The sequence below is a fragment of the Diabrotica virgifera genome, chromosome 2 (assembly GCF_917563875.1).
Source record: "Diabrotica virgifera virgifera chromosome 2, PGI_DIABVI_V3a".
Classification (NCBI taxonomy): domain Eukaryota; kingdom Metazoa; phylum Arthropoda; class Insecta; order Coleoptera; family Chrysomelidae; genus Diabrotica; species Diabrotica virgifera.
This window is the reverse complement of record NC_065444.1, coordinates 37,783,134-37,796,637: the sequence shown is the minus strand read 5'-3', so window position 1 is coordinate 37,796,637 and position 13,504 is coordinate 37,783,134. Positions and strand designations below refer to the sequence as shown.

General features: G+C 33.2%; 2 protein-coding genes across 2 annotated transcripts in view; both read right to left on the bottom strand.

Annotated features, from left to right (window-relative positions):
- LOC114329627 (DIS3-like exonuclease 2) overlaps positions 1 to 13,504 on the bottom strand; it is a 60,100-nt gene that overhangs the window by 21,474 nt on the left and 25,122 nt on the right. The window contains exon 3 of the mRNA XM_050643574.1: positions 7,057 to 7,542. Within this exon, the coding sequence (XP_050499531.1) occupies positions 7,057 to 7,542 (486 nt within the window). The remainder of the gene's footprint in view (positions 1 to 7,056; positions 7,543 to 13,504) is intronic.
- On the bottom strand, positions 8,015 to 12,443 carry LOC114329629 (uncharacterized). Its single transcript, XM_028278806.2, has 4 exons — positions 10,259 to 12,443; positions 9,921 to 10,113; positions 9,185 to 9,688; positions 8,015 to 9,119 (listed from the first exon to the last, which is right to left on the bottom strand). Exons 1-4 carry the CDS (start codon positions 10,991 to 10,993, stop codon positions 8,065 to 8,067), a joined length of 2,487 nt encoding a protein of 828 aa, XP_028134607.2. The 5' UTR covers positions 10,994 to 12,443; the 3' UTR covers positions 8,015 to 8,064.

Genomic DNA, 13,504 nt, shown 5'->3' with positions numbered 1-13,504 from the left:
GTTAATAGCTTAACGGTGTCTAGTCGGACAAACATTGATGCACGGGAACACTGGAACAGGGGAAGTTTTAACGGTGGAACATGATAAACGTGTCGTCCTGACAAGTTTATGATGGTGAAAAATAGCAAGTTGTTTTTAAGTTTATTCAATAGCCAACGTTATATAATATATGAAAAAATGTTTGTCCGACAAAAAGGTTGGGTATTTTAACGAGTCCGACACGTAGAACATGTCACATCACAGGAATTATGTTGGTGATGAATAGCAGTCTGATTTTTGCATGAGAGTTTAATGAAAGGTTAAAAAAGCAATTGGAAGTTCTGTCGGACAAAATTAATGGGAAATTTTCCTAGTCGGACATTCTAAACATGTAAGATATAGACAAAAATGTTGGTGATAAATAGCAAGCTAATTTTGATTTGTTTATGTACAAATTATATTTTGTAACGCAAAAAGTTATATGTCGGACAAAAAGTTTGGGCAAATCGAAGGAAATAAATAAAAAACATTTTTTCAGAATGACTTAGTCACATATTGATAAAGCTATTTTAGTTGTATATTATTATTTATATTCACATATTTGCATGTGCATATATATACATGCACACTCCAAAAACAGTGAGGTAAGTATCAATGCATGTATATATTGCAAAACAATTATTTTTTTGGGTGGAGTTTGTTCTAGATATTCTCAAAATGACAATAAAAAATGTCAAAGAACATGTGAAAGCAATCTCTTAGGGTTTTCTAATTAGGCGCATCAGAAAGTACGGAAAATTTCCTACAAAAAACGTTGTATACATTTTTTTCCATCTTCAAATCTTAACCCTGTAAACGACATTGAAAAATGTGAAGAGTCTAAAACTTTGGTGCTTATAAGAATAGACGTAAATATGACACATTATGCTTAGAAGTATCTATTAGAAGGCTGCATTTGTCAGTGTGACATTTTGTGCTATACAAAGTAGTATTTGAAAGTACATGGTCTCTGAGTTTCTGTTTGCCACGTGTGTTGGAAATTAAAATTTATATTAACTATGGAGTGTTTTTGTGTCTATTTTTGAGTGTCAACAGTTTAAATTTTAAGTCGCCAAATCAAAAGTTAAACCATTCAACGGAACATTTTTGAGTAATTTTCGAACATTTTACAAAGTTAGTAAAATACTTGGTAATCAATTCAGTGATATTCAGTTGCCAGATAATTGTGAAAATTCTATTGAATATCATTCTTCGTGCTATAATGCTTTGCTTGATTGAAAAAGGGTACCTAAATAAATTATTATTACTAAAATTGTATAACGTAATTTTTCTCAACTTTCTACAAATGAAATAATAATGTAATTAATATGTCACATGGCTAGAAATAATTTGCTGCCAAAATAAATCGATTAGTTTAAATTTGAAGTTACGATTGCAATTTATTATGAATTATTGTCAAAAGTGACAGTTTTTCTTAAATGGAAATGTATTCATAGACATAAGGGTAGACAGGGAATACAGTGCAAAAAGTCGATAGGTGGTCTATCTATCTCTTTTAACCAAGCGATCCCGCGCATGTGGCAGACAAAGATAGCTAGACCACTCAATCCATAATATAATTTGCCTGATCTACTATATATGTATTACAGTGAGGTATCTAAATGATGTTGAGATAAATCGAAAGAAATCGATTGTAATTGATTGCAGGTACTTTTGACATAGAATATTCACCCCTTATTGAAATTTCAAAAATTATTTTTTTAAATTGTCCGACTACAAAATCTACCCCTTATTTTTTTCCGACAACAGTCATTCTTGGTAAGGAATAATTTATTTAATTAAATTTCGTCTTTGTCGGAAAGCTATTTATCACCAGCATTTTTGTCTATATCTTACCTGTTTAGAATGTTCGACTACGAAAACTTCCCATTAATTTTGTCGGACAGAACTTCCAATTACTTTTTTAACCTTTCATTAAACTCTCATGCAAAAATCAGACTGCTATTCATCACCAACATAATTCCTGTGATGTGACATGTTCTACGTGTCGGACTCGTTAAAATGCCCAACATTTTTGTCGGACAAACATTTTCTCATATATTACATAACGTTGGCTATCGAATAAACTTAAAAACAACTTGCTATTTTTCACAATCATAAACTTGTCAGGACGACACGTTTATCATGCTCCACAGTTAAAACTTCCCCTGTTCCAGTGTTCCCGTGCATCAAAGTTTGTCCGACTAGACACTGTTAAGCTATTAACAAATTTTCAGCTTGCTATTAATCAACTTTTCTTTCTTACGCGGGATCCAGGTCTATTATGGCGCTTGGGATGGTTAAATTGTGAGGGTTAACATATACTTACCGTCGAAAGCTTAGGATATGGCTGTACTCGGGGAGATTTGCGCCGATTTTTAGAAATGTTATAGGAGATACAAGATGTAGACCGATGTTTTGCAGTTCTTTTTCAAGAACATGGTGTGGAATGGACGGGCATACTTGTGACATAACAATTCTTTCGGCAGGTGTTATAAGTCGTCTAGCCTTTAAAATTTCTCCTCAGGTAGTGATTTGGCCATGGTTATCTAAAAACTCATCTAGGATATTTTTGTTCGCAAGGTACATGCAAACTAGGTTGTTGGAAAGGCGGGAGGCGAAAATGATATTTTTAGGTTGAATAATGTTACCAAGAGGGATTAGGTAGTCATGAAGTGGAGTATTTTTGATTGCACTAAAGACTAGTGCTAACTGTCTTGACGGAAATTTAAATTGATTTGTCACTGCTGAATAGCTTTTCGGAGAAATTTGGTTTTGTTGAGATTGTTGATCCATGCTTTGCTTTTTTAAAAGCTACATTTCTGCTAAGAATATTTTTTTGATAAAATTACTCGAAAAGTATTGACTTAGTTTAAAAATTATATAGTACAAAAGTTTTTTAGAGTTAGTCAGTTGATCCATTTTCATTTTGGGACTTATTTTAAACGCGCGTTTTTTTACCCCCGAGAAGGGTTAACTGTAACTGTCATCCCCCAAGTAAAAGCAACCAACGGTACAAGTTCAACTTTGAAGTAGACAGTAAGTAGAAGCTAAAACCAGATTTTCATGCAATTCGGATTTATTTGTCCCGATCTACAACCCTAAATCCCGAGTTGTTTTTGTTTATGTACCGATTAAAAACAAATCGGACCTGGCAACACTAGTACCTACAGTTTACCTAGTGACTAATGAGTTTTGATTAATTTTTTAATGAATTTGCCGAAAACTCCAGAAGACGAGGTAAACAGTAGGTACCCGGGCCGGGGCACCAGGTACTGAGATCAATTCCGATGTCATATTCGTCGTCAAAGAACCCAAAAACCCCCGAGTAATGAATTTTGACTAAATTTTTAATAAATTCATATATAATAGCAATCTGCTAACAACCAGCCATGACCTTAAAATTTTTATACCAGCACTTATTTCAAAAGGAATAATAAATTGAAATTTTGTTGAAAATAAATTGAAATTGAATGTGGTGTGCCATGAGTCATTTTTACTATGGTATATGTAGTTCAAATTACACAAATACCCATTATCTCTCAAATATTATATTACGTTGGTACAAAACCTCGTGAACCTTGAAAATGCGTATGTATAACCGAAATAAAATGAAGCCAAAAACATACGACTATTTTATTTGCTGCGAATTGCGCGACAGGGTCCCATCTGCACCCTGATATTTTCAGTAATGTCGGATTCATCAATCGTTTCGCTCGTATATTGACGTCACCAAATGAATGAATTAGGTTCACGAGATTTTGTAACAGCAATACATTTTTATTGTTGAAATGTTTGTCTGATAAAAATCGGTCCGGGTTAGCCGGAGTTCCGGGTTATCGGGGGCCGACTTATCGGGGTTCCACTGTACTTCAAAAATAAAATATGCAACATTTTTGTCTGTGAGTGTATAAACATCGGCGCTTATTCGTGTCAAATTTCAATACGATACGAAACAACAACCAAAACTCGAATTCAAAAAATTCGTGTTTTTAACGTAGTCTTAGAAAAACCACCAGTACAGACGTTTCGTGCTACAATTAACATTAGAATTCGTAATTCGCGAGAAATTAACAGAGTCTACACCATGCAATAGTAAAGCATTAGAAGAGATGGAAAGACTGCGAAAACTGTAATAGGTGTAAATGATTTTGATTTAAGAAATGTATGAAGAAATTACAGAAAATGTACAATGTATGTATCAAATGTTGAAATATATGCAAGAAATGTGTCTATAATATACATCCTTTTTTTAAACATATATTTTAATGTTTAAAAAGTGTAAGAGTAAAAAGTAAAAAAATATGAAAAAAAAATTAATAAACGCTTTTCTTTAGTTACTAGTGACTAAAATTAAAAATATTATAAAAAAATCAACTAAAAAGTAAAAAATAAAAAAAATCAACTAAAAAGTAAAAAATAAAAAAAATCAAATTAGAAGGATTATTCGAAAAAAAACTGTTAGATAGATTAAATATATAAAAATCTCATACACCCATTAAAAAATTGAAAAAATCTAACACATTCGTTAAAGAAAAGCGTGGTCTTCATCGAATAAACGGTTTGAGGATAGATACTTTTTTACTTTTCGCGCCCCACGCTTTTCTTTAAGGAATGTGTTAGATTTTTTCAATTTTTTAACGAATGTGTGAGATATTTGTATATTTAACCTGTCTAAAATTTTTTTTCGAATAATCCTTCGAATTTGAATTTTTTTTTTGCTTTTTAGTTGATTTTTTATAATATTTTTAATTTTAGTAACTTTAGTCACAAAAGCGTTTCTTAAAAAATTGTTTTCATATTTTTTTTTTATTTTTTTGATAACATTAATTTTATACGATGCAGTACATTTCACCACAAAGTAATTTTACTGCTGATTTCACTCCGTAGTAAAGTATCAATATTACCTTGTAACCAATTATTGTTAGATAAAGCTGCGTTAATTATGTTGCTGTGAGTTTTCACGATCAGATATATATCGTGTGAAATTTCTTCTAAAACAAACACCCTTAAACCATGCCGAATAGTAGAATTTGCTTTAGCAATCTGTTAACAACCAACAGAAATGACAGTATGGTTTGTACAAAATAATACATATAATAACACAGCCATGGCTTTAAATTTTTTATACCAGCCTTATTTCAAAAGGAATAATAATAAATTGAAAAAGCTGGCTTTGTTTGTGGATTCTTTGGAAAAGTCCCTTGTAGTTTAAATTAACCCAATTTAAAAATCATTTTGTATTCGTATCTGGAGAGGCTGCTACCCAAATTTTCTCCATCTGACGAAGCGATATTAAGACGAAGACATAATCTTCACTCTTATTTGGATTTTCGGTATATCTTTCAATTTTTGGAAAATCTTTCAAACTATGCGGCACAGAAGAATTTAAGAATAAAATAAAATTCAAATTGTAATAAAATAATTTTCTTTTTTAATCATAGGGGCCCTTTTACTTTACTGTAATGTGCCCAAGCCCTCTAATAAGTTATAGTCGACACTGGATGCGAATTTTTACACTAGTAGACAGAAACCAGGATCCGGATATCATAACATTTATTAAAATAGGACGGCTGCGTTGGATGTGACATGTAGAAAGAATAGAAGAAGGCGAAATACCAAACAAAATATTCAAACAGATGCCAGTAGGAAAAAGAACAAGAGGAAGACCGAAGCTGAGATATTTAGAGCAAATAGAAAATGATATAATAACCTTAAAAATAAAAAACTGGAGAAAAAAAGCACGAAACAGATCAGAATGGAGAAGAATCCTGGAATAGGCCAAGACCCATAAAGGGCTGTCGAGCCAGTGATGATGATGATGACAGAAACCTAGTACTTGCCATTACAATCTAAATCACTTTGGGAATCTGGTTGATGGAAAAATAAAGAAATTTTGGGCATCTTCTTCAAAAATTCTTCCCTTTTTTATTTCATTTTTATTTTCATAGCTCCACTGAGGTACTCTCGTTTTCATTCATTATTTTTTTACAACTTCACAATATTTTCTGAATTTAAAAGTTCTGAATCGACTGCACAAATTGAAATGAACTCTAATAAACCCAAGTCTAAATGTAATTTAGACATTTTCTGTAATAAATAATATATAAGGCGTTCTAATTTCTCGGTATAGTCGTCCAAACCAAATCCAGTAAAAATAGCGAAATTAAAGCTTATTAGAAAAATGGTGAAAGTTTTGTGGGTGTACAACGAGCGTCTCGTTTAGACTACCATTTGGCGCCCCGCGCTGCAGTTCCGTCTAATATGGCTATAAGACTTGGGTTAAGAACTTTGAAAGTAGTGGTTCAATATCACAGAAAAGAGGTGCCAGTGTGAGCATCTTCGAGGACTTGCCAACGTGCAATGAATTTAACACCGCTTCAATATTCTGTGGTGTGCGGGCAGTTCTGACACTGCCACCTCTTTTCTATGATGTTGAACCACTACTTTCGAAATTCTTAACTCAACTCTTAATAACCATGTTAGACGGAACTGTAGCGCGGGGCGGCATGTTAGTCTAATCGAAACGCTTGTTGTACACGCACAAAACTTTCACCCTTTTTGTAATAAGCTTTCACAGAGTTGTCGCGTTGTTCACCCGACCACGTCTCCATGATAACTAAACTCTAAACTCCCCACTCTCTAGATTCATAACGTTACGTCGCAAGCCGGCGGTACCTCCATTTTATCGTCAGCAGCGTTGCCAAATCGTACCGTTTCACTGAATCACCTTGTACAACATGTACCGCATTGAAAAGCGAGCACATTTTTTAGAAAGCAACTGTCAAGCTGCAGGTGCACAGGTGAAGCGTCACGCGCGGTGTTGTACATAAACGAATTTTAGCTCAGATGCCTGCCGTTATAAATACAGCTATATCTTCGTTTATATTTCAAATTTCTTACTAAAATTTTAGAGCAGTATTTTTATGTAAAAAAAACAAAACTCGATCTTTTAAAACTTCAGAAAGTAATACATCTCATGTCACCCTTAAAATTTTTACTACAAAATATCTAATAACAATAATGAAATTATCTCACCTGATACAGGATCAAGTGAAAACGATAGTTTTACTTTATCAATTCGTAAGGCACCATTTTGTATCCGTTTCTCCCCTAATTTTACAGCTAAACCTTGCAAAATATTAACAATATTCACCAGATCTTTAGGTTCAAATCCATTGTAAATTTGGGGAAAGTCCTTGGTACTAAACTCCTTATCAGGGTTTTCTATAACTGATTGAGCATGCTCATAAGCCAACTTAGCACAAGAATTAACTACGCTTCTTGTAAATCTTGTATTTACAATATCCCCGTCTTGGGTCATCTCCCAAAATACAGAAAATGACAACTTATCTTCACCAGGCAGCAGGGAAGAAGCTAAACAAAGTTCACTGGGAAGCATATGGTAAGCTTTATCGACCAGATAAATCGTAGTTGCTTTTCGGGCAACTATTTGGTCCAGTTCTGTACCTTCTTCTAGGTAAAAGGCTGCATCTGATATGTGAACCCCTACTTCTAGGTTACCTAAAAAATATCAAAAAATGTGACATATGAAGGTTGTTAATTTTAACTTATTTGGATTTACGATTAGTGTCGCCATCTATATGTCAGATCCAAGATATTAAGTGATGTGTTAAATAGAAACACATTTATAACCAAAGGCCGGATATAGTGAGGAGGCAGGTCCAGAGCACGATTTAATGGACAGGTCGAGGGGTAAACCACTAGCCTCAAAATTGTACAATGATTTCCAAATTTGGCAATCATTGCTTAATGATTCCCAACTATTTCTGATGATTCCTAAGGATTTCTAGGTTTTGCAATATGATTCCTAGGTATTTCCATATGATTTCCAAGGATTTCCATATGATTTGCAAGGATTTCCATATGATTTCCATGTGGTTTCAAAGGATTTCCATATGATTCCCATTTCAGTTTTTATTATTTTATAGGATTTAAATTTAAAACCGATAATAAAAATAATTAAAAACCAATAATTAAGCAAAGTAGCTTTATTAACATAATAAATAACATAAAAAAATATGTTTAATTTTTTAATGATTTGATGGATTTGATTGTTTTGTATTTCTGTTTAATAGCAATCAAATCATTTCTTTTTAAAGAAAATGGTTCAGTTCCGCTTAGACTAACTGGTCCATAAAATATAAACTCTTTGTGAACATCTTGGATATCATCTTTTTTGGGCCACTTAAAAGTATCCAGGTCTTGTTGTAAAAATTTCACTTTAAACTTTTCTGAGCTGTAGCTGTTGATGACACGCCCTAGATACCATTGTGTATCATAAAACACAGCATAATAAGATTCTAGCTGAATTACTGGCATTTTTGTACTTTCGTTATGGCAATCTTCTAAGTCAGAGAAATCTTCACTCAAAGTTTCACTTTCTAAGCTAATCTCATCTGATTCAGATCGAGATTCAGATGTACTATCTTTATGAGCTCGTTCATGAGGTTGACGAAACATTTTTCTTTTTTTGATATTGCCTGCTGGTTGAAGTCCTTTGCCTGGCTTTTTCCTGAACTGTTTTTTTTTTGATAACCCCTTATGCGTATTTTTAACTGTCATTCCCTTTACCCGGAGCAGTCTGTCGGTTGATAAACGACCCTGTTTTTCCTGAAAAAACCAAATTAGAGTAGATTTTTTTATAATTCGTGTTTTTTTGTCTTTAAGTGTCACTGACAGACACGATTTTTGTGCTTTCTTTTGACCCGTATAGTCTCTCAAATGTAAAGAGTCATAATTATTAAATGTAGAGGTATATTCAAGAAACTCCCGGTCTTCATTAGAAAAGTCTGGCTCGAGGTCTGGCTCATGTTCCTTTGAAATGGTATCAGTGATAATTATACTTCCCTGCACCTCTTCTTGCTCTTCCGGATTGTCACAAGTCGGTAAATTAATTTCTATACAACAATCCCTGTTCATTTCCATCCCAATTTTTTTAGCGTCAGATAGTGCGTCTTCTTGGGCCTTTTTAATTATGTTAATCATTTCATCAGTTGATGGAAACTCAGTTACTTTAAAGACACTTGAATTATTTCCAAGTCGTTTGTTTTCTTGCCTGGGGAATCTAAAATTGGGACCTGGAAAATAAAGGATTGATCAAATCGAGAATTAAAATAACTTTAGCAGCCAATATGTTATTTACCTAAGTCTGTGCTTATCTCATGCATAGCTTGTATACGTTTTAATCTTCTTAAAACATCCAGCAGTGTATAATTTATCATAGTTGAAAATGTGCTACTCATGGACCGAGTTTCTCTAAATACTTTTTCACATGGCTGACTGCTATACAGCCATGGAAGAAAAGCTTCTGAAATTCCATTTTGCCGAAGTTTTTCAATGACTAAAATAATTCCATGAGCGTTTATTTCTATGCATGTATAGGCATTTGTGGTGATAAAATTCTTTTGGATATTTTCACCATTTTTTTTTAGCCAGGCTTTCCAAATACGCATGAAAAAAGTTGAATACCAAATTAGGTATACTCGTCTTTCAACACTAATTTCTTTTAACAAGAATGCATCCAATATGTTGCGAGTCAGTATTAAATATTGCCTTGTAGCTTCGGCGTTGGGAACTTCCTTAAGCATATTTGTGACATGTTCAGAACTTAACTTGTCTATTGCATTGAAGTTCATTTTGTCGGAAGCTAAAAAGAAAAGTGTCAGTGCATAGCTCAAAAATGTTTTGTGGACCGAAAATTATTATCTATGTAATACAGCCAAATGCATAATAGTCCTACCATAGCTACATACATACATACATATATATCTAGTTGGGACTTTAATTTGAATAAAGCTGACAAATTGATATATTTTTACGTTTTTCTGGAAGATTCTTGATTAGAAAAGTAAGTAGCAAATTTATTCTAGTATACTTACATTCAAGGAAGCTCTTGCATAATAAGTGTTTATCTCTAGGATAGTTTTCAATTATGTACCGGATATTGTCAATAGATACTCGTTTTCCTCCCATATTCATAGAAATATTTTCATTTAATAAACGAGTCTTAAGCTTCGTTGATATATGTATAGTGTCTTGAAAAACTGCTGGATTTTCTAAATTGTAATTCGCCTAAAAATAATTACAAATTAAGTATAGAATAGTAGAGCAAAATATGTATTGTTTTCGAGATTGTTTTATAGTGAGAAAAAAAATAAAAATTTTTGAGGTTTTATAAAATTATGAATTTAGAATATCACAGTACTATATAACTAACCTGAAAATAGGGAGAGTAAGGGTTCAATGAAGTAAATGACAATTTCGATATAATTTTCATACTTTTTAAGCACCGAGTGTCACCATCGCTTGAAAAGCCCAAAATTGTAATTCCATGTTTTCCTGCTTCCTTTATGAGATATTGCCATCGTTTATAAACATCTTCTGAGGTAAATCTATTATCACTGCCAAATATTGATATACAAAATGCGGGTGATCCATCTACTAATGGCTGAGCCATAAAAATATATGCATTTATTGCTAATGTTTTATTCTTAAAAGCATTTTCAATGTCGCTAACTGAATCAACTGGGAATTTGTTAATGCGAGGAAATCTCGTCTGTTCCTGTAAAGGTGCTACAAAGCCAACCATTTGATTTGAAGCTGAATCATATTGGACTTTTTTGATGAGTGCAGTTTGATCTTCGGATATAAAAATTATGGGTGGATAATTTCTCTTTTGTAAATAAAGTTTTAAGTCTTCAATTCTCACTTCACCCTCTAATATATTATTCATTTCTTCTAGTTGTCTGTGAATAGTTGTGACAGAAGGCAGTATATTTTTTAAATTTGAGTGCAATATTTCATAACTCATCCTTCCTGCGCTAATGAATATATAAAGCCAGAATCGTTTCATTTCATCATCAAATTTATTTGTGTGTCCTGATTTATTTTGTGTACATAACTGTACTTTATGTACATAAAGGGCAAGATATTTTTGCAGTAAATTCACCATCCATTTTGACTTTAAGGTTTTTGGAATTATTTAAAACATCTTGTAATCGTTCTTCACTAATTTTGCCTTTGTCGAATTCATTTCGTGAAAATTTATCGATATAGCTTCGACTAATATTTAAAACATGCTGCATCGCATAATTAACTTGCTCTTCATCTTGAGAAACACAACCATCATTCGGAGTACAAAAACCATCGCCTTCATTACCACTCTCAGATCGAGATGTACTTTTATTTGTCACTGTTCTTCTCTTTTTGGGGAAAGTTTTTTCAGCTGGACAGCCTTCAGACCTTTCACAAAGAAGTGGACGTTTTAGCAGTTTAATTTTTTTTTCTGATTCTTCCTTTACAAAGCGCAAAAGCTTTTTATGGCCTTCCGGAATTTTAAATAGAGAGCATTCTTCGCTGACAATTCCAAACATTGCTTTTTTTTCTTCTCCTTTCAATACCTTTGAAAGGACGTCCCTTGCATAACACTCCATTCTCTCAATGTCTTCATCAATATTAAACTGTGAAAGGGAATATAAATTATCAAATCCGTTGTATATAAGAAGTGATTTGAGATAAGCGGGAACTTCAGCTTCAAAACTTTTTAACAAACCATTAATATATTCCATCGTAAGTAACCTGAAAATAATAACAAATCTAACTCTTAAATAAAGCAATGCCTTTTTACGAGTATATCTCGGAGTATATATAGTACCTATTCTTATTAGATACATTATAACAGTGCTGTCAGATTCGAGCACAGTTTGATTGCAACGACGTACTTAAGCCATACTCTCTAACTTTTACACTGTTCATAATAATTTTATTTTATTTTAATTATTATGTAATGTTAGTTCAGCTAGTCCTAACAAGAAAGGTATAAATTAGTTATCATTAAAAATGTAAAATTTATAGGGCCTGGTTGGAAATCAAAGAAGCCAGAATGTTTGCTGGGTTTGTTAATAATAAATACAAATTAATAAATTTAAATACAGTGAATGCAATATTGACCCTTTAAATTTACATAGATGCAAATCAAACAAATCTAAACAATTCAACTAGATTATTAGCTAAAGATGCTGATAATGTCGGTACAATCACATATTTTTTAAATTCCATACTCAAGAATTAGTATTACTTACCAGTTTTGTAATTTTTTAGCACTAAAAACACTCAAAAACCCACAAAATCTAAACAAAAACAAGGCAGCTAAAACATGTGTGAACACAAGTGATATTAAAAAGTGAGGTTATTTCTATGGATTTCCACATTGATTTCCATGGATTTCCAAGTGATTCCCATGGATTTCTATGTGATTCCCATGGATTTCTATGTGATTCCCATGGATTTCTATGTGATTCCCATGATTTCCATGTGATTCCTATGGATTCCCAAGTTGATTCCCATGTATTGCCAGGTGATTACCCAAAAAATGTACAATGATTTCTAATAGTGGTTTACCCCTCGGGACAGGTAGAAGACAACTTAAGAGTATTAAGAGTACTTAATTGGAAAACCAAGGCAAAGGATAGCAAGGAATGGAAGCTGATTCTGAAACAGGCCAAAACCCACCACGGGTTGTAAAGCCAATGATTATGATGTTAAAAACAGCAAAGGAGAAACAGTTACAAATACAAATTGAGAAAAAAGTGCGTCAATAAATATGTACATATATTACAATTAATATAAGTTTGTTCAATTGAAACATATCTTTGGTCAGGTTAGCCTTGGAAACAATAATTATTGTAATGACTTAACTGACGTTCTAAATGTTAGTGACATTTGGAAACGTCACTCTGATCACTTCCTATCATTTGAATTTGACTGCGACTTTGAGTATTGCGACTTCAAAATGGAATTTGTTGTTAAAAATCCGTCCAAATATAATCATTGTGCGGTCGTACAAATTTCAACCTTCTACGAGCAAGGTCATGAAACATTTTTTTAACCATGAAGGAGCCTTGCTTATAGAGTTTACAGTTCCTATAGTGCATATCAATAAAAACCTGTATAATGAAAATTTAAACAAGCTTCATCAAGCAATAGGACGAAAACGTGCAGAAAAGCTCTCACGTGGTGTCATTCTTCTGCATGAAAATGCTCGATCTTATGTCGCCAATGAAATGAAAGGAAATCTACAACGAAAGAAATAGACGATATTAGACCATCCACCCTATAGCTGCGATTTATTGCTCTACGATTTTCGCATCGTTGGGCCACTGAAAATAACCTTACATCATCATTCTCTTTGCCTTATCCCTATGCGGGGTCGGCTTCCCTAATTGCATTTCTGCACACAATTCTATCTTGGGTCATATCAATGTTAATCCCCTTTACCAACATGTCCTGCCTTATCGTCTCCCCCCAGATCTTCTTTGGTCTTCCTCTCCTACTCCTTCCAGGAATCTGCACTCCAGCTATTCTTTGTAGTGGGTGATTAACGTCTCAACGTTGAACAAGACCAAACCATCTTAACCTATGCTCTCTCATTTTGGCATCAATTGGTGCCACACCTAGACTTCCC

Bases quoted from the DNA above. Each gene is read 5' to 3' on its own strand.
- LOC114329629 (XM_028278806.2), bottom strand. From the start codon at position 10,993: ATGGTGAATTTACTGCAAAAATATCTTGCCCTTTATGTACATAAAGTA. The intron at 9,689-9,920 runs GTAAGTATACTA...TTTTCTTTTTAG, and splicing joins ATGCAAGAGCTTCCTTGAAT to CTTCCGACAAAATGAACTTC. The intron at 9,120-9,184 runs GTAAATAACATA...TTTATTTTCCAG, and splicing joins TGAGATAAGCACAGACTTAG to GTCCCAATTTTAGATTCCCC.